The sequence below is a fragment of the Physella acuta genome, unplaced genomic scaffold (genome assembly GCF_028476545.2).
Source record: "Physella acuta isolate Inbredline_101_S28 unplaced genomic scaffold, ASM2847654v3 ptg000094l, whole genome shotgun sequence".
NCBI classification, from domain to species: Eukaryota; Metazoa; Mollusca; class Gastropoda; family Physidae; genus Physella; species Physella acuta.
In genome coordinates, this window is record NW_026731614.1 from 879,259 (window position 1) to 900,757 (window position 21,499).

Genomic DNA, 21,499 nt, shown 5'->3' on the forward strand with positions numbered 1-21,499 from the left:
AATAAATAAATAAATAAATAAATAAATAAATAAATAAATAAATAAATAATATATATATATATATATATATATATATATATATATATATATATATATATATATATATATATATATATATATATATATATATATTGTGAGTATAATACAGATTTAATACGACTATATTTGGAAACATGATTATTTTTACACAGCATGCTAAATAATGTAAGTTATTATATTTAATTTTCTTACGTGGGCAATGAAGAGGACGGCCATTTTCAATCATCCATTGAGACGCCATGTTTCTGATGTCTTCAGTACAGGTTAATGTATTAATGAGTCCTTTCATGCAATTCCAATGGTTATCCACTTTTCTGATTTCATAATAAAAACAGTTTATTTTATAGTGAAATTGCAATGGGCATTTATATTTAAGATGATAATTCTACGGAATCAATTATACAAGTATCTCGAGGTAATTTATTGTATACCAAGAGTGATGCATCTTAAATTATTCAATTACTAGAATCGTTTTAAATAAAGAATAACCCCGACGTTGGATTAGGTAGATGAAGTAGAGTTGTTCTGTATTTATTACGTAAGCGAATCTAAAGATTAAATGTTAAACTTTATGGTACGGTATCCGTTAGTGCTGTTTCGACTCAGGGAGGTTTGGCGTTCGCCAATCAGTGACTTAAAGGTTAGCCATTGGCAGCTCACTCGATCGTGGCACAGGAAATGGTTGTTAATTATAGATCGTTCTATAACATTCAGTTCTAGAGATTGTTTATGTAACGTTGCTAGCTCATCAAACTGGTGTACTAACTCTCCAGTGCTAGAGTCGGTTATGTAACGTTGCTAGCTCATCAAACTGGTGTACTAACTCTCCAGTGCTAGAGTCGGTTATGTAACGTTGCTAGCTCATCAAACTGGCGTATCACTCTCCAGTGCTAGAGTTGGTTATGTAACGTTGCTAGCTCATCAAACTGGTGTACTAACTCTCCAGTGCTAGAGTCGGTTATGTAACGTTGCTAGCTCATCAAACTGGCGTATCACTCTCCAGTGCTAGAGTTGGTTATGTAACGTTGCTAGCTCATCAAACTGGTGTACTAACTCTCCAGTGCTAGAGTCGGTTATGTAACGTTGCTAGCTCATCAAACTGGCGTATCACTCTCCAGTGCTAGAGTCGGTTATGTAACGTTGCTAGCTCATCAAACTGGTGTACTAACTCTCCAGTGCTAGAGTCGGTTATGTAACGTTGCTAGCTCATCAAACTGGCGTATCACTCTCCAGTGCTAGAGTCGGTTATGTAACGTTGCTAGCTCATCACACTGTCGTACTACTCTCCAGTGAGTCTAAAACAAAGAGCAATGTTTTGACATTTTCCAGATGAATAACTTACTGACACCAAGAGAGCCTATCGCTACCTTCCGGCAAACACACTCTGTACATATCTTCGCAATTGGCTGTAGATAAAATATATTGTTACTCAGTTCAGTGAAAATAAATAGATTTACAAACGACACAATACTAGATTCATTGCACAATTTCTTAACTTAACAATTCAACCACCAGGAAATATTGAGTATAAACTGACCGTGTTAAGCCGACTGGTTTACCATAAGTAAAAAAAATCACAATGTGCTAATACCTCCAGGAGCCATCGATGGTGTTCGAACCTCCGTGGTTATGATTGCGCTGAAGCCGGGATCTCTTGTTGATATCGATTCTAAAAGAAAGGATTTGGGGGAAAATGAGTTATATGATTCTACAGGACGGAGATTTGAAAACAACGGCTTCATGTTTAAAAAGTGAAGTCAGAACAAAAGTCTAACAGAAGTGGGAAGGTGTGAGAAGGTGTGGGAAGGTGTGAGAAGGTGTGGGAAGGTGTGAGAATGTGTGGGAAGGTGTACGATGGTGTGAGAAGGTGTGGGAAGGTGTGAGAAGGTATATAACATGTGAAATGTGTTTTGAAAGCTGCATGGACAGCCAGAGGTTGAAAGATAAAACATGTTGTCACAACGTAGAGACATTTGGCCGAACAGTGTAGTCAAAATGTGCAGGCGCTTGCGTCTGATCGTTGTTAAAATTATAAAGGCCGTTTGTCAAATAGTTTTCCCACAGTGTATGGTTGTACTTGGTTGAGCAAAACAATCTAGGAATTACTTTTTTTAACATCATTTCTACTGCTAAAAACCCTTTGCTAAAAAAAGATATAAGGACGTGGACATATTCTATATCAAAGCTTAATTAATAATAATAATTATCGTTAAGCTAAACTAAACTCCAGACTTTTTACACACTACTCGGTCTATATTATTGTATTAAATTATTGTCTAACACATAAGACACAGTGAACGATGCTACAACATATATTACATTCCCTATGATAAGCAAATAAAAGGCATTAATCATTCACTTCAGACGATCAATCGAAATTTTAAAAAAGCTTTTAAACAGCTGTGAGATACCTGTAGCGTCTTCATATTGCCTCGTTGTAACATTTACATCCATGGGGAAATCAGTATGACCTAAAATCAAAACATTATCTTTCTTTAATTCCTTTATGTACATTTTGTTTTATGTGTAAGATTATGTATATTTAAGGGAACATGTATGTATGATATAACAAAGAGGGAACTGAGTTTAGATTTTATTTTTAGTATTTTTTTTTTTGCGAATTTATAAATCATTTCAAAGAATTTTAATTATTGTTGTTAATGTACAATTTTTTTGACATTATCAGTTGTTTAGGGATGCCCTTAATAAGTTTTTTTTTTAATTCTTGATAAAAATATAAGGCTATGTTTAGGCTTTAAGTAGCTCACCAATTTCTCGATTTCGTAATTACAAGATGGCGAATTTTTTTTTTGAAAAATGTAGATAATTTTAATAAATCGGTAAAAAATTAATTAAATAGAAAAATTTCTTATGTTATTGTCAATTTACTCCCAATATTAAACAAGAATAATCTCGAAGATACAAACAGACCCCATGTTTTGTTTTCATGTTCACAACAATTAATTTGGTTTGAACATTTAAATCTCTCCCTGGCTAATGGTATTTCGAATTTTATGTGATAGAGATTAAGACTCACATGCTCTTATTTTTCCCTTAAAATTATAATGCAGATGTTTCTCTAGACAAAAGTAATCACGTTTATATTCTTGTTGCACCACTTAAAAAATATCCTTAGCGAAAATGTTGTCGGAGTTATTAGTATATGTGGGTGCGGAAATGTCTTGAATTGTAAACATAGGTTCGGATGTCTCTCAATTTTTGTTGTTGTCATTACCTGCTGGCAAGGTGCTCTCAGTGGGCAAAGTGGTCCCTCCCGGCGGTGGAGCTGAGAAAGTAGGAAAATAGATTATAGTAAATCGATGTATAATAACATTTAAAAACAATAGGTACTCCTGCACAACATATTAAAAGAGTGGTAAACTATTCGACACAACGACATTTTTATAATGCATGATTGGATAATTCGTGTCAGCTAATAAATAAATTAATTAATAGAAAAGTTAAAGTCGTAGACATTTTATTTTATTTTGAATAAATTTTATTGTCAACTGTATTTAAAAATTATCATTTTGATGTAGGTGTAACTTTGCAAAATTCATTAAAAAAAACTTTCTAATAAAGCATTTTTATATAATTATGCACTAAATATGAATTTTTCTTTAATTATTTAATAATGAACCGCTCTTCAAATAACTAAAAAAGAAAAAGCGGATTGTTTCGTATTAACTACTTAATAAAGCGACCCACTCTTTCCTTTTTAATTATTTAAATAGTGGTTCATTATTATATATTTAAAGATCATTTGTGTTTTGTTTTTAGTGCATAATTTTATGAAAGCTTGTAAATAAAATTATATGTAATTACATGAAAAAAAAATTGCGCATCAAATAAAAACAATGTGCGTAAAAAAGCGCGGAAATTAGTACTTTATATAACAAACAAATTAATTGATTGATAATTAATTTAGCACTCAATTAAGTTACGTTTTTAAGTCACATTGCATTTTCATCGAATCTAGCCGAATTGCCATAACACCCATAAGACAAAAGTACAAAAAAGTACGAGATAGCAAATACCTTCTTGTAACAAACAAAAAACAGACCCTTGAAAAAAACATTTACAAAACTGCACCAAATACCCGTAGCTTATTCGATCAATTACGATGACACCCTACACTGGTCTATTTTTATCCCGTCTGTCACACATCTTCACAAACATTTACCCCTCCCCAACCGCTAAAATGACGTCATATTTTTTCATCCGCCTGATGGATCGCTAGATGTAAAGAGGAATCGTTATTTACTTTACTATATTGACATTGATTTTATGTTCAGAGTTAACTTTAAGTAACGCTTTTTGTACACAAGATCAGTATACTCAATAGACTTACTGACTTCACACATAGGCCTATGTTATACTCAATATACTTACTGACTTCACATATAGGCCTATGTTATACTCAATATACTTACTGACTTCACACATAGGCCTATGTTATACTCAATAGACTTACTGACTTCACATATAGGCCTATGTTATACTCAATAGACTTACTGACTTCACATATAGGCCTATGTTATACTCAATATACTTACTGACTTCACACATAGGCCTATGTTATACTCAATAGACTTACTGCCGTAACATACATGTTATAAAAACTTAATTAGTGCAATCAATAGACTTTCTGCCAGTCCTATATATGTCATAACAACACAACCAGTAGGCTCAGCACTTAGTCAACAGCAAAACAAATTAAGCATAATAGGGCATTATAAATGTTATCTAAATAAAAATAAGAAGAATGAATGTATTTCCCTAAACAAACAAACGAGCTATTTTATTTATTTCAATCCTCTTAAAGATTTCATAAATAAAAATATTTTATGAACAATGCATATGCACGTAGAATCTTCAAATAAAATTTTAATTGCAATAAAACACATACTTACGAATACACATGTTCAACAAATTAGTAAATTTTGAAAGGCTATCGGCTTTATAGGCATTTGTGCATTTCCTGTTTCTAAAAAATTCTTGGAAACAATCAATTTGATCGTGAAACGTACTGAAAGAAGAAACATCGATGTATTTCACTTTTTCAACTTAAATTCAAAGAAATCCTTATAAATTTAACATCATTTAATCATGGAACAGAAACTGCCAATAGATTTCACCGTAGCTTTAACTGATAATTTAATCTGAACCGTAACCTGAAATTTAATCGGAACGGTAAGAATACCGGAACCTCAAACGGAATTTAACCGGTACGTGCATTTAAATAGGATCCAGAAAATCGACCGTAATTTTTATCGGAGCCTTAATTTTATCAGTAACGGAAATGTAACTGGAGCCAAAACAGTTAAAGGGAAGTCATTTAACCGGAAATGAAAAGTAACGTTATTCGATACGTAGTTTCCACAATAACCGGAATCGGAAATTTTTAACTAAAAATTTAACCGGAAATTAGCCGGAGCCAAAACATTAACAAGATTGACGTTAAATTATAAAATCGCACTTTATTCGAAACCTGAATCAAAACCAGAACATTATATTAAAAAACGGTAAATATAAATGGTAGCTGCAGTGAGGCGAATTCAATTAGTATTAAAACATAATATAGTGTTAGTTACCTCACAAGTTAAAGACAGTTACAAATACTATGGAAGTTTCGACCCAAGGTCTTCGTCAACACACAACAGTGTGGTTACAGATTAGACAGAAAAAACAAACCTTAACACAATTTGGACTTAGCTCGAACGTGAAAACATGCCTTGTCTAAATTCCACGACATCCAAAAGAAAAGACGTGTGAAATGGAATGCTTGGGCACCGTATATGGGTGGGGTTGGGGACGTGGTGTATGGGGGAGGGGTTAGGTGAAAGATACCTGTTTGTTCAAACCATCTTTTATATTGGACAAACGGGGAAACGATTGTCTGACAGGGTTAGCCAACACCTGCGTTCAATAAACAATGAAGACGGTCTTCCTGTGGCCAAACACTTTTACAAGAGTGGACATGACATAAAAAAAAAAACTTTTGTGTAACCACCGTTCGGTTTTGCCATAATTAAAAAAAAACCGCCTAAACACTGAAACGCGTCTAATACTTAAATTTGGCACGCGTGCACTGGATGGTTTGAAAAAGACAAAAAGAAACAGTGAACATGGAAATGTGTATATACAGATAGTTGAAGAATGTATTTCTTATTCGATCTTAACTATGTGTTTTTTATGTTTACTAAAATACTTCAGTACTGTAAAATAAAGGATAAAAGGCCTACGTTACTTAGAAAAAAAATACACTACAAGAAAACAAATTAATAGACAATTAATTGACAAGATTACTACTCTACTTCAAACATTGTGGCAAAAAATATTAAGAATGGTCTGTTACACTACTACAAACAAAATGAATGGCCACAATAATTTCGATACTACACTACTGCAAATACCGTTTTAGCCGTCATTCGCCTGCTTGATAAAATTGTAATGAACATAAAAGTACCATTTTAAATTGTACTTAAAACTATAAGGTTTGAAAAGTGCAATCATCTTTCATAAAAATAAACATCGACACATATGACTTACAGGCATGGATCAATTACGCCCACGTGCAGACACGTGCTTGGAAAATATGGGCACTTTCCTAAAAAATAAAAAAGTCAACAATTTATGAACATTCGTGTGCTTATCCTGAGCAGTGGTTCTTCTTTGATGGTACCGAACCCCATCAGTTTTATATGCGCATTCACCGAACTCTTCTTAATAGTTCTATCTTGCGCAATGACTAAATTCGATCGTTATTCATATTCATATGATGTGGATGCGGATGTAGATCTGGATGCAGATCCAGATGCAGATGTAGAAGTAGAATGATGTAGAAGTAGATGTAGATGTAGATGTAGTTGTAGATGTTGATGTAGATTGTAGATGTAGATGTAGATGTAGATGTAGATGTGGATGTGGATGTGGATGTGGATGTGGATGTAGATGTAGATGTAGATGTAGATGTAGATGTAGATGTAGATGTAGATGTAGATGTAGATGTAGATGTAGATGTAGATGTAGATGTAGATGTAGATGTAGATGTGGATGTAGATTTAGATGTAGATGGAGGGCGTGACATATACTCTAGGGATGGTCTGGTAGGCAAATAGAGCGACTAGTAGAGCTAATATGTTCCGTGCTGTTCTCTGTCTGGACTGGAGATTGCATGACATCCACTGAGGCCACCCAGCTTTAATGGGTACCTGACCCCAGCTAGTGATAGTCTAGGCATAGTGCTGACTACACCATTCTTTCTATGCCGAGGTCAAGGAACATATAAACACTATTTCAGGTACACACACAGACGCGTGTGTGTGTGTGTGTGTAGCTATATAAATGTTATCGAGTAAAATATCCATGCTTTAAGATGCGTTTTGATTGGGCATTACCTTTTTTTGCTAATATCGATTGATCTTTCTCTTCCGATTTTAGGTCTCTCAACATTGGTAAACCGGGATTGCCTGAAACACAATAGCAGATGTCTTTACAAGACGATAGTTTCTTTTTTAACTTGCACACGCTTGCACCAGTTTAGCCATTTTTCAGCCATTTTTTTTAATGAGAAAATTATTTAATAGATGTAGTGTAGATGTGTTAAATATTTTTCAAGTTTGTTAAATGCTAAATTGTGCATTTATAATACCATACATTCTCTTACAAGCATAGAAAATCATTTCGAGCTTTGCAAAGTTATCGTTCGTGGTAATTAGTATTAATTCAGCAAAAATAAAATAGAATGAAACCTTACCTGAGATCAAATCATAATTTGAATCTATTGAGAGATGTAATAAAAGGCATTATACCTCATAGTTAAAGCGTTATTAAATTCAAGCGATTACTATTAAATTCACTGTATTTAGCAGCGCTATATGTAATAACACTACGTCAGTAAAACCATCCATTCCTCCATCCATTCCTGCATCCGTCAATCCGTCTATCAGTCCGTATAATTATATCAGTATCTGTATCTGTGTCGGCATCTGTGTCTATCTGTATCTGTATCCGTATCACTATATCTCTATCTGTATGACTGTATCTGTATCTGTTCTATTTCTATATCTTAATCTGAATTTGTATAAATATATTTATTATATAGGCCTATATATATATATATATATATATATATATATATATATATATATATATATATATATATATTTATAGCTGAGTTTCTTCCAGGCATGAAATTTATATAGAAAATAAAATAAATATTTTTAACAGTGTCCGCCCGCGGAAAAATAAAGCCCCCCCCCCCCCCACACACACAGATAAAAAAAGGCTGAAAGAAACACTGATATATAGATATGTTAAACGTAATGAATCACCGAGAAAATAAACAATAAGGGTTTCCATTTATGAAGACCATAAAACTCTGGAATTTTAGATCCTTCACCCCACCCTCCCCCCGTCCACACGTGTCTACTTTCGACAAACGCCTCCCCCCCCCCCCCACCTTTTCCTCACCACCAATTGTGGACGTCCACAAAAATTTAGTAGACCTCATTTACATGCAATGCAGAGGCGTAGCGAGGGGGCGGGAGCGGGGGACAAATGTTCCCGGGCGCAGACCTTAGAGGGGGGCGCCAAATTCAAAGTTTGAGGGGAGGGTGCAAATGAAAAGTTCGAGGGGGGGGGGAATCGAAAGTTTGTCCCCGGGCGCCTGAAGGGTCGCTACGCCTCTGATGCAATGTGTACATTAACTGATAATGTAATGTATGGATTTTATATTTTCGGTAACATCTATAACTAGAACCTCAATAAAAATGGGGAATTAAACTTTTCCAAGATGTCCCTAAGTCTACGGCGTATAAACTTAACGTGTAAATGTGCTAAGACTATCTAAAGTTGTCCTTTATTGAAAGATTGCTTGCGCTGGGACGATGAGTACCTTGTCTTACAATTTTAAAGGCTTTTTTGCTCACTATTTTTTATAAGGAGTCAGAGATAGCAGGCATTCGTAATTATTTTTTAAATTGAAAATGCTGTAGACCGAACTTTTTACTGTTATTTGTGGCTGTCTAGCTATCAACAATTATATGGCTTCTGGTAAATTCGGCTAATCAACGTGTCTTCATTATATTACTTTTACTCAACTTTACGCTGCATGCGTTTCCATAACAAACCACCCCTCCCCCTTTATTTTGTGGTCGCGCTAACCCTCAATCCTACACACCTGACCAAGCGAGCCCATTATACACGCGCTGATATTTAAATATCTAATTGTGACGTCGTTATTTTGATTTTTTTACTTGAAAATAAAATGACTAGATCTACAACATCTTAGGCTTTGGCACAAAATAATGACGTAGACCGACTATGATTTAGTTGAAATAGTTTGAATTGCTTAAAAAATAAACCTGAAATTCCATGAATTGTTTTAGAAAATTGCCGCGGCCACTGCTTGTAAAAAAAAAATAAACTCGCTTTTTAAGGCGGGGTATAGAGCTACATTACTGATACATTTAACACGAGAACAGCCGATTTAATATATAATCTAAATTTTATGAGCATTTTTTTAAATTTATTTTTTAAATTATCAAATGTAAGTATTTTCGACCCTTCCCCCCCCCCCATTGTGGACGCCATAAATGGATGACCCCTAACGTAGACAAAAAAAAAAAAATTTGCCTGTAAGTGATAGTTTCAAAACAAAATAACTCACTTTTTGTTAATGGTCTTGCATCTACACAATAAATGAAGCAAAGGTACACATCATTATCATATATTTAATTAAAACACTAACAAATACTGGACAGTATATGTTTGTGCACATACACACATTCATCACATATAATTGAATACATATATATATATATAAATATATATATATATATATATATATATATATATATATATATATATATATATATATATATATATATATATATATATATATATATACATATTTATGTATGTATATATATATATATATATATATATATATATATATATATATATATATATATATATATATATATATACACATACACACACACACAGACACATACACATACACACATACACTCACACACACACATACGCATACGCATACGCATACGCATACGCATACGCATACGCATACGCATACGCATACGCATACGCATACGCATACGCATACGCATACACATACACATACACATACACATACACATACACATACACATACACATACACATACACATACACATACACATACACATACACATACACATACACATACACATACACATACACATACACATACACATACACATACACATACACATACACATACACATACACATACACACACACATACACACACATACACATATACATCTACTAAGTATATAATACCTATTAATATAGGTAAGGCAAAGCAAGGCAGGCAAAGCCAATGCAAAGGCAAGACAGGCTAGGCTAAGCTAGGCTAGGCTAGGCTAGGGTGGGTTAGGTTAGGTTAGGTTAGGATAGGTTAGGTTAGGTTCGGTTCGGTTAGGTTAGGTTAGGTTAGGTTAGGTTAGGTTAGGTTAGGTTAGGTTAGGTTAGGTTAGGTTAGGTTAGGTTAGGTTCGGTTAGGTTAGGTTAGGTTAGGTTAGGTTAGGTTAGGTTAGGTTAGGTTAGGTTAGGTTAGGTTAGGTTATAATTCTTACCGCATGATTGTCTTTTACACATGTAACTATGACTTGTGTTACATGAGACGGCGACCCATTTAAATTCGACAGATTTATCTATAGTTGCACAATTTTTTCCATCATCAGCTGTATTATTATTCTTATTTACGTGACCTTCATTTGAAAGAACAACGATAAACGTAAATAATTAAGCCAAATAATATATCTGTTTAAAAGACAAGATAAAATATATGTTTAACAGACTAGATAATGTATCTATTTAACAGACTGCTCAGGCAGTTTAATAGATTAAATCTTTGATTAGTTTAATGGACTTACCCTCTCTCCAGTTTCTATATGCATTTTGTAATCCAGATGGCCAAGACCATTGCCCATTTATGTATGTTAATGCTATATATGCAGAATCTACTGCACCAGTTGTAAGCGCCGCTGTTGAAAACAATTTAAAAGTCAACACATATTTGGTTCCATTTCCTATAGGCCTACTTGATTTTTGAAAGGACAAAAAATAAACATAAAGTCCACCGCAGTACATAACATCCTTTTGATGTATTTCCAGACAGTTACACTGTCAATGCTGAAACTAGCGATACTGTCATGATGTCTGTCTAATAGAGGATAAAAGTCGTGGAAGAGGATTCAGTAATTTAAACATATTTTGGGAAATATTTTCTTTCTTCCCCTCCGCCTTCCATCGTAAAGCTAAAAATCTCTTATCATTGTTGCCTATTTTAATGCCCTTAAACGTTTCGGCTCCTTCAACATAACATCATTTATTATTTTGGTCTACTCTTATTCCATTGCGAAAAGGGGTTTCTTTTCGACATCTGCATGATGTGCGGGATTCGCTATGCAAGTAATTAAAAAGCATTAGTGATCTCACTTGAATTTTCTAGAATATTCTTACATAACATTACATATCTAGGAATATAGACACATTTTAAAATTAATTTTTGAATACTTAAACTTTTTAAATAGAAACTCGTAGAAAAATGAATTCCCACTACGTGAACATTAAACAATGTGTGTATAATAGTGTGAAACATAAGTACTTTAAGAATTTATATGCGTTTTTTTAAAAAATCGAAAATAGTGTTTTAAGTATTATTTTTGGACACCGAAAATTACTCAAAATTCGACAGACAACAGAATTTTAGATCTTTTACTTATATTTAAAATTTCATCTATCTATTAGAATCAGTACTCAAGTTATAGGCTTTTGAGAAATCAAATGTAGAATCGCCGAAAAGTTGATCCATAACTGCAGATTTCATGTAATAGTTATGTATGAAATTTCATAAATCTAGCTGTAACGGTACCCGAGTTATCATGTTCACAGACAGAAAGACAGACACACACACACACACGCACACACACAAACAGACATAAGGACAGAATTGCAAAACTACGTTTTTCCGACTCAGGTAGTTGTAAAACATCGAGATTTTCAAAAATCTCGATTTTACAAATATCGATTTCGACTTTTTGCACGATTACAATATTTCCTCTGTGCTTCGTACACGTGAAAGTAAAAATGACAAGCAACAAACAACTAAAAATACAGTCCTGGTAATTAAATCTCCAATATTCTTCTAAATATAAGTATTGATTTAACTAGTAATTAATTACGTTGTATACTATTTTAAAAGTATTATAATCACATGGGTCAGAATTCAACCAAGAAATAGTATTTTACCATGCAGTATCTGTAACAACCTATTATAACGCTTGTTCAGTTATAGAATTATTTTATGGAGCTGTGTGATTATATAATATTATGAAGAATATTTTAATTGATCTTTCTATAATATTCTCAAAGTATATTAACCTACATGTTAATACGTTTTTTTTATTCTAATATTATTTATCTTCAATCAATCTAGTCCTTGAATAATTTAGTAGCATTCTTGTCATGCAGGGTTTTATAATAAATTGCAAGTATTGTAAACAAGCTGTTACTTCAATAAGCTACACATACTTAAACCAAGCTGTTTCTTTAATCTTTTAGAATTATTTTAATCAAGCTAGTTCTATAATAATTACCAGAAGCACCCAGGTTTTCATTGGCATCCATTATGGTCGCGAGCTCTGAGTTCATGTTTGAACACGCTCTCACCGCTTCATGGTGCTGCTTTCCTGCTTTATTCAACTTCAAGCACATTCCAGCAACCTCCTGCCAATCTTCGGCTACAGCCAGTAAGTTCGGAAAATTAAATCATATGATTTGTAAATTTATCTCGTATAATTTAACGAAATAAATTGATAAGAGAGAATCTTACAAATTTACTGTAAAATCAATGGCTACTTAATCGTTTATACCAATGGCAAAGATTAATATTCAGGGGTATATTAAATCATATAAATCATAAATACTTAAATCATATGATTTGTAAATTTATCTCGTATAATTTAACGAAATAAAAAATACGCTTTCATTTACACAGAGACACTGGCACCCATAAACCCGCTTATTAATAATAATTATATATTCATGGTCTCGATTAGGCTGCTCAATAATTGAAAGTGATCATTTCTCACACTATGCATATGTTCCCATACTTATCCATTGCGAAGTCATTTAACATTTAAATAGACCACAACATCATTTGATAATACATTTCAATGATGTACCAAATACTGGGTTTTAATAAATTGATAAGAGAGAATCTTATAAATTTACTGTAAAATCAATGGCTACTTAATCGTTTATACCAATGGCAAAGATTAATATTCAGGCGTATATTCAACCATGTTTACGATAAAAATTACGGAAGTACTTATAAAAATGAGTAAAATACTTATAGAAAATGACTTACGTGAAGCCGTCGTCATCCCTTCCACTGAAATATTAACATGGAATTTTTGGAAAAAGCAACTAGGGACGGGGTGAAAGGTGAAAGGTGAAAGGTGGAATGATAAAATGGACAGGGGCGGGATAGGGTGTGAGTGGGGTGGGCTGTTGAGGCTGCAATGCCATAGCAGCGAGTTGAAACGTTTAATCGAGGAAAATATGAAGAAACAATTTGGTGATGACATTCTGTTGATCAGTTATAAACTGTATCAATTCCTGATACTGTTCAAGTTTCACACAATCGACACGTTCGCAATATTGTTGTAAAACATTTTAAAAGCATAATTTAAAGTCAAGGATCATTATTGAGCGCGCATAGAGAAAACTGATGATACATGAAATAAAGGCAATCCAAGACCTAACATTATATCATTAAACTTGCAGCGCAGTTGGAAACAAAAACTTAACTTTATAGCACTGTTGTTAATAACCAAAAGTGCAGAATCATAAATTCTGTTAGTGCAGAAGAAAGTATGGTACTCACAACAGAGTGCTTTTCCAATCATATTATCGGTGCTGGTAATCCACCTCCTCGCTTCATCTTTGAACGAACGTGAACAACTGGGGTTGTTGGTGACTGCTTTCAGACAATTTAGGTAACTCTGTAATTGACTGTAGTAAAAAAAAATTAAGCTTTAAGCAGACATTAGAGGTAGGGCAGTGTATTACATGCAGTGTTTCTTCCTGACTTTTTTCTCCGGGGCACTTGATTTTTTCGTGGGTGGGAGGGTGGGGCGGACAACATTTTCCGGGGGGGGGGGGGGGGGGCGACACTGGTCTGGTAGAAGTATATGTTTTCTCTATAAATTCCATTTCGTTCAGGAGTGGGGGGAGGGGGGGGGGGGTCGGTAGAAACTCTAATTACATAAGTGTTAAAACAACGTAATTTAAAATACTAAATTTTAACATTTTCGATGCATTGGCTGTGTGTAATATACCTGCATGACATTGAGTCTCCTTCTGTTACGTCAGATGGGATGCAGTTATGGAGGAATGAAGGACACTGTTCTGCAAATATATATATATATATATATATATATATATATATATATATATATATATATATATATATATATATATATATATATATATATATATATATATAAGGTTAGGTTAGGTTAGGTTAGGTTAGGTTAGGTTAGGTTAGGTTAGGTTAGGTTAGGTTAGGTTAGGTTAGGTTAGGTTAGGTTAGGTTAGGTTAGGTTAGGTTAGGTTAGGTTAGGTTAGGTTAGGTTAGGTTAGGTTAGGTTAGGTTAGGTTAGGTTAGGTTAGGTTAGGTTAGGTTAGGTTAGGTTAGGTTAGGTTAGGTTAGGTTAGGTTAGGTTAGGTTAGGTTAGGTTAGGTTAGGTTAGGTTAGGTTAGGTTAGGTTAGGTTAGGTTAGGTTAGGTTAGGTTAGGTTAGGCTACTTACTTAAGCAATGACTTTGCGATGAAGTTTTTATTTCCTTTAATCTTAACTTTCTCATAGCCTCCATACGGGTTTGTATAAAGCAAGAGGTCAAGGTCACTATACTCTCTAGGCATACGACGTAGTTAGTAAGGTCACTGAAACAGTATCGAAAATTTACCAATTTTTATCTCCATTCATTTTATTTTAAAATATTACCTTTATTCTCAATTAATTTGTAAGCGTTAATAAATATTCGGATAATTACAAAACTTATTACCAAATTCATGTTACAAAAAAGTACGCCTGTAATAAAAAGTTTGTGTTTAAAAATGAAGTAATTAAAAAAATAATAATCAATTGTAATTTTTAAAAATCTTTGTACTTATAATAAACATTAGCAAATAGGTAAGTATTAAATATCTACTGAAAATAGAATTTACGTGCACAACTCCATTTCGCAGTTTTGAATCTCTGGACATGGGCAGTCTAAAAATTTCAGAGAGATGTCTCAGAATATAACTGTTTCATTACATTATTTAAAAATAGAACGCTACATTATATTATATAATTCTATTACTGAAGATTTACAAGTTAGTATTATTGAACTATGTTATGTATTTTTTAAAAATATACACAGTTTAAATATATTAAAAGTAGGGCGTATAAAATATTCTAAGAAAAATATTTTTAATAATGTTAAACTTTTCTAACCTTGAGGTAAAAATCCAGTCACAAATGGGGGTACTTGTGGTGGTAGCGGTAAAGATATGCCCTCCAGGTTGGCTAAAAGAGAAAGGGAGTTAAATAGATCGAACTTGATTCTAAGATCTGTGTTTTGGGCAGTACATTTAGTGCTATAACGGATAAAGGGGACTCAGATCATTGCAGCCAAAATATTTTGTTTATGTCAGGTACAATTGGGACTTACTTCTTGCGTACGACGAGAGATCTTCATCTTCGTCCCCATCGTGGTCATCATCTGTTAACACAGAAGTAGAGTGCATCGAACAGCATGCAACCAGCACACAACAATTGTATTTTGACAACTTATTAAAAACTAACAGGCAAAAAAAAAATGTTTAAGACTAAAAGACAACTTATTTTTAGACCATAGGAAACAATAAACATTGTAAGTACAAGAAGCGAAACTCCTACACCCTTACCGATTACAGTTTTAAACTCGTTTATTTTTTAACTTGCTCTTTTTTTAGTTTTTGTGTAATTTACAGTGTAACACTTGTGCAATAAAAACAACTGGCGTGGCATTAGGGGGACTGGAACGAATTAATCGCATTAACTAATTTCAAATGGGAAGATTGCTTTGAGGTACAAGCAATTTGACATATGAGAAAAGTTGCGGAATGAATGCATTTTGTAAATCTAGGTGTCACTATATATATATATATATATATATATATATATATATATATATATATATATATATATATATATATATATATATATATATATATATATATATATATATATATATATATATAAGAATTAATTAATGTATATCTAAGGTAAGGGGTAAACAGATGGTGGGCCTAATTATAGTACCTTTAACATTCTCTCTTTCTTCGTCAATAAAGCCATCGCAATCGTTATCTATCCCATCGTTGTAGCGATTCGTCGTTTTTTCACACAGCTGTGGAGATAAACATAGAAATACTTTGACCTGAAAACAACAGTGCTTCTTTCAAACTTTTTTCTCCCTGTACATTTTTGGGGGCGGGGACACAGAAAATAGGTTTCTATTTTCAACATGAATTCTATTTCACCCGGCTGGGGGGGGGGGGGGGTAAACATTATTCGGTGGCACTCCGCGTCACATGTTTGAACGTCGTACTTAAATCCCATGGACAAGAACGTAATAAGGACTTTATCATATCAGTCTGTGTGTATGTCGTTGAACACTTGGATCGGTTTCATTGCCGGTGTACTGAGTTTGCAACGCTAGTTACAAACTGGTCTACAGTTTTCTAGAAGCTTCTCACAAATGAATATTTACAAAGGCGACAAATGAATGATATTTAGAAAGACGACAAATTAATTATATTTACAAAGGCGACAAATGAATGCTATTTACAAAGACGACAAATGAATGAGATTACAAAGACAATAGATAAATGATATTTACAAAGACGATAAAATGCATGTCATTTACAAAGACAACAGTGCATGCATGATATGATAAAAACGATATTATACAAGATTTATTCTAAGAAGACAAGTCTGATATGACAAAGACAAAGTAATAGATTTTTACAAAGCCTACTAAGACATGTTAATGATTTAATGAAGCCTGCGGAATATAAACTTTTTTTTCACATCGATAATAGGCTTGAAAAACTGATTCTAAATGGTTCCAAATGGCTGTTGCCAAAGAGCATATCTTTCAACCAAAATTAAAAGTTTTACACCATTTTTGAAATTAATACAAAATGACTTCCAGTTTTATTAAGGCTAGAAATATTCAAATAATTTATAGTAGTATAATAGTACGTTATCTGATAACTTTTATTTTAAATTTGGATTTGTCAAGGCAGGTTGTTGTATTGATTGGGCATGTTATTTTGTTATATAAATAAACTACCCGGCCATACCACATTGCCCTCTATAATGTATTGTACCATGGAAAACAGTTGAGATTGTCATTGTTTTACTTTCCCTGGCCACTACAATTTACTTGGGACTAAAGGCGGCTTTTAAAAATGTTTGAATTTATGAATAACTGAAGTTAGTAATATAAAAGTAAGCCGGCACTTACCCCACTAAAGTTAGTAATATAAAAGTAAGCCGGCACTTACCCCACTGAAGTCAGTAATATAAAAGTAAGCCGGCACTTACCCCACTGAAGTCAGAAATATAAAAGTAAGCCGGCACTTACCCTACTGAAGTCAGTAATATAAAAGTAAGCCGGCACTTACCCCACTCAAGTCAGTAATATAAAAGTAAGCCGGCACTTACCCCACTGAAGTCAGTAATATAAAAGTAAGCCGGCACTTACCCCACTGAAGTCAGAAATAAAAAAGCCTGCCGAATGGAAAAACTGGTACTCCGGGGTAAGGCCGACGACGTAGATTCCGAATGGAACTCCTGTTACTGACGATATGTAGTGGGTACCGGGTGACAGTCTGGAGAATGACGTCTGCCAGCGATTAAGCATGTCTTTCTTCCACCTTAAGCTAAATTTGGAATACAATAGTTTAAAAATAAACAATAAAAAGCTGTCAAATATTATCTTTCGGTGTTTTTTCATGACTTTCAACTACAAAAACTCACATTGTTGAACGCTGATTCTGTCGAATGTACGCTTTAGTTTAATGTACGAGATGTCTTCGTTTATGTCCTCTAATCTGTTGCTAATGGTGTCTGATTTTATCCCCCCACCCCTAATTAAATTGCCAAACCCCCAGACCAATGATATCAGAGCACCCACCAAAACCATTGCAAGGTTTGCAACGCTTTTTTCAAAGCTGGATACTTTTGACAGCTGCTCCAAGGTAAACAAAATCAGAGTGTTACCATTTAATGGTAAGGGTAACCACTTAATGGTTAGGGCAACCACTTCATGCTTGGGGTAACCACTTCATGCTTAAGGTAACCACTTCATGCTTAGTGTAACCACTTCATGCTTAGGGTAACCACTTCATGCTTAGGGTAACCACTTCATGCTTAGGGTAACCACTTCATGCTTAGGGTAACCACTTCATGCTTAGGGTAACCACTTCATGCTTAGTGTAACCACTTCATGCTTAGTGTAACCACTTCATGCTTAGTGTAACCACTTCATGCTTAGGGTAACCACCTCATGCTTAGGGTAACCACTTCATGCTTAGGGTAACCACTTCATGCTTAGGGTAACCACTCCCTGCTTAGGGTAACCACTTCATGCTTAGGGTAACCACTTCATGCTTAGGGTAACCACTTCATGCTTAGGGTAACCACTTCATGCTTAGTGTAACCACTTCATGCTTAGGGTAACCACTTCATGCTTAGCTTAAATAAATAATCAAACTAATAATCTGTTCTGAGCGCTCCCCGCTAATGCTTAGTCTCACTGTTTAATAAACATAATACCTCGTGATTACCTCATACTTCAATTTTTACCTACTTAACTAATACTAATCGCAATTACCTGACTTTTATTGTGTCGATTTCTAGGAAAAAATTATCGATTGGTGCTACGACCGAGATGTAGTGAGATGGTGTGTGACCTCTGGCTAAAGGAGTGCTGCGAACGCAAGTTAAATCTTATTAACATGTGGTCAAATTTCAAAATACGTTTACATAACGCTAGTTACTTACATTGATAGATAGATATATAAATAAATGTGTAGATTTTTTATGAACGGATGTACTTACATTGGTATAAATGTGTAAACATTAAAAACATTAGCGCACCTCCAAATGTATTCATTCATAAAGACCTCGGCTGGAACAACCACGACCAGCTCTTGAAAGTTAATATTCTCCTCCGTGTTACAAGGGTAGTGGTAGTCACTATACATCATGATCCGGCTGGAAGCCTTCACGAACACGATTGATTGCGAGGTCAAGCGATAGGTCTGGGCAAACAACATGACATGGTCTTAATGAGACGAATATGGTGCAACAACTCACCTTCAGAATGTAGTGAAGCTAAACAACTCACCTGCAGAATGTAGTGAAGCTCAACAACTCACCTGGTGAATGTAGTGAAGCTAAACAACTCACCTTCAGAATGTAGTGAAGCTCAACAACTCACCTGCAGAATGTAGTGAAGCTCAACAACTCACCTGGTGAATGTAGTGAAGCTAAACAACTCACCTGCAGAATGTAGTGAAGCTCAACAACTCACCTGGTGAATGTAGTGAAGCTCAACAACTCACCTGCAGAATGTAGTGAAGCTCAACAACTCACCTGCAGAATGTAGTGAAGCTCAACAACTCACCTGCAGAATGTAGTGAAGCTCAACAACTCACCTGCAGAATGTAGTGAAGCTCAACAACTCACCTCCAAGGCACCTCCGGCAGCAACGTTGACCACTTGTGTTTGGTCGCCCGCTGTTATTCGTATGATTGTGTTTTCCTCCAAGGTTAGGAATCGTAAGTTCTGATTACAAGATTTCTTCAATGTCTGGGGCACTATAAAATGTTTTCCCCAAGTCCTTGCGGGCAAAAGCATTTCTGAAACATACATACAATCAAACCTCATCTTATATGTGTATGTTTACTACACATTATGTCTTTTGAAACGTTTTGACCTGAGATCTTCGTGATACATTTTGTACTGAGAAGCTTTGGTCCAAAAGAGTATGTACTTTTACCATAAATACATATGCTATATGTGTTTGCATGTGCGTTTGTTTGTGAGTGTGTGTGTGTGCGATGCGTGTGTGTGAGCATGCGTGTGCGTGCGTGTGAGTGTAATGTTACCTGCAGTGACGCCGCTTGCGATTTTTACACCTTTTCTCTGACATTTCGATTCGAATTCGTATTCTTCGCAAGTGCCAACAATAACGCCAAATGAATACAACGCTGTTATTTTTACTGGTGTGACTGTTAAGATGAAAAATGGTTAACTTTGTTAATCGTCTGAACATTTAATTATAGATCTATTAAGAACACGACACACAAAAATACACCCGAACTTAACAAGAGCACAAGAAACTAATGGGCTGTTTATTGCACGTAAGCCTGAATAATGTCACTTTACACAGACGAACATCTCACAAAAGTATCACGGTGCACATACAAACATACCTATCACAGCACAAATACAAAAATACACACGATACAAAACCGACAAAATGATGCTAAGAGATCCAATAGGCAAGGAATGTCTGGTGTTGGGTACTCATGTCTAAAGTCACGAGCGTTAGCTAAATCACAACACAACAATCTATTGCTACATTCGTGTAATCTACACAAGTATCACAGTCACGCAAACAAAATATTACTGTCACGTACTGATCCATCACAATCACATACAGGAATGTCACAGTCACGTCCACAATTCACAATCACGTTCCAAAGATATAACAGTCACGTGCACAAAAGGGAGAGCATTTTTAAAAACTTAAAGTAAAGTTTCCCTTTCAAACCTGACGGTCTATGGGGCAAGTGAAGTAGAGTTCACTTGTTTCTGTGACCTCGGCATATGAAGAGATAGTGTGGTCAGCACTATGCCCAGCCGCCTTTACTTTCCCTATCGTGAGTTAGGTACCCATCAGATTTCGGTGGACTCAGGGACGGTTTACTGACTTGCACCCGGATTTGAACTCGAGGCTTACGGGTTAGCAGTCCAGCTCTCTACCGCTCGACCACTCCGTCCAAAAAAAAACAAAAAAAAAACACAAAAAAAAAAAAACAACTTAAAGACTGCACCCAAAAATACGTCAAAAGATTCACAAAAAATTAAATAGTGGCACTGAAGTACTCACCTCCGAGAGGTCGTTCCCCGACTGTTCTTCCAGTACAGTTCTGCATGATGTACGCCTGTTTCCTGTTAGGGAAATTCAAATTTCAGTCTTGATACAGCTACTTCTTATTTTTATTTTCCAAGAATACACATTTCGGAAAACTAAAAAACGTAACTGATTTCTGATCA

The 21,499-nt window shown here is 34.6% G+C and overlaps 1 protein-coding gene across 2 annotated transcripts in view; it reads right to left on the minus strand.

Annotated features, from left to right (window-relative positions):
* Positions 1 to 21,499, minus strand: part of LOC131929181 (uncharacterized) — an 80,900-nt gene that overhangs the window by 56,109 nt on the left and 3,292 nt on the right. For both annotated transcript variants that reach the window (XM_059285331.1, XM_059285330.1), the window contains exons 5-31: positions 21,333 to 21,394; positions 20,326 to 20,448; positions 19,904 to 20,076; positions 19,313 to 19,476; positions 19,047 to 19,142; positions 17,916 to 18,093; positions 16,466 to 16,553; positions 15,834 to 15,884; positions 15,617 to 15,688; positions 15,346 to 15,391; positions 14,927 to 15,060; positions 14,454 to 14,523; positions 14,000 to 14,127; positions 13,481 to 13,504; positions 12,708 to 12,851; positions 10,983 to 11,093; positions 10,683 to 10,817; positions 9,713 to 9,733; positions 7,799 to 7,822; positions 7,440 to 7,511; positions 6,592 to 6,649; positions 4,953 to 5,068; positions 3,275 to 3,325; positions 2,451 to 2,510; positions 1,631 to 1,708; positions 1,382 to 1,445; positions 232 to 353 (exon numbers count right to left, since the gene is read on the minus strand). In XM_059285331.1, coding sequence (XP_059141314.1) covers positions 232 to 353; positions 1,382 to 1,445; positions 1,631 to 1,708; positions 2,451 to 2,510; positions 3,275 to 3,325; positions 4,953 to 5,068; positions 6,592 to 6,649; positions 7,440 to 7,511; positions 7,799 to 7,822; positions 9,713 to 9,733; positions 10,683 to 10,817; positions 10,983 to 11,093; positions 12,708 to 12,851; positions 13,481 to 13,504; positions 14,000 to 14,127; positions 14,454 to 14,523; positions 14,927 to 15,060; positions 15,346 to 15,391; positions 15,617 to 15,688; positions 15,834 to 15,884; positions 16,466 to 16,553; positions 17,916 to 18,093; positions 19,047 to 19,142; positions 19,313 to 19,476; positions 19,904 to 20,076; positions 20,326 to 20,448; positions 21,333 to 21,394 — 2,465 coding nt within the window. The remainder of the gene's footprint in view (positions 1 to 231; positions 354 to 1,381; positions 1,446 to 1,630; positions 1,709 to 2,450; positions 2,511 to 3,274; positions 3,326 to 4,952; positions 5,069 to 6,591; positions 6,650 to 7,439; positions 7,512 to 7,798; positions 7,823 to 9,712; positions 9,734 to 10,682; positions 10,818 to 10,982; positions 11,094 to 12,707; positions 12,852 to 13,480; positions 13,505 to 13,999; positions 14,128 to 14,453; positions 14,524 to 14,926; positions 15,061 to 15,345; positions 15,392 to 15,616; positions 15,689 to 15,833; positions 15,885 to 16,465; positions 16,554 to 17,915; positions 18,094 to 19,046; positions 19,143 to 19,312; positions 19,477 to 19,903; positions 20,077 to 20,325; positions 20,449 to 21,332; positions 21,395 to 21,499) is intronic.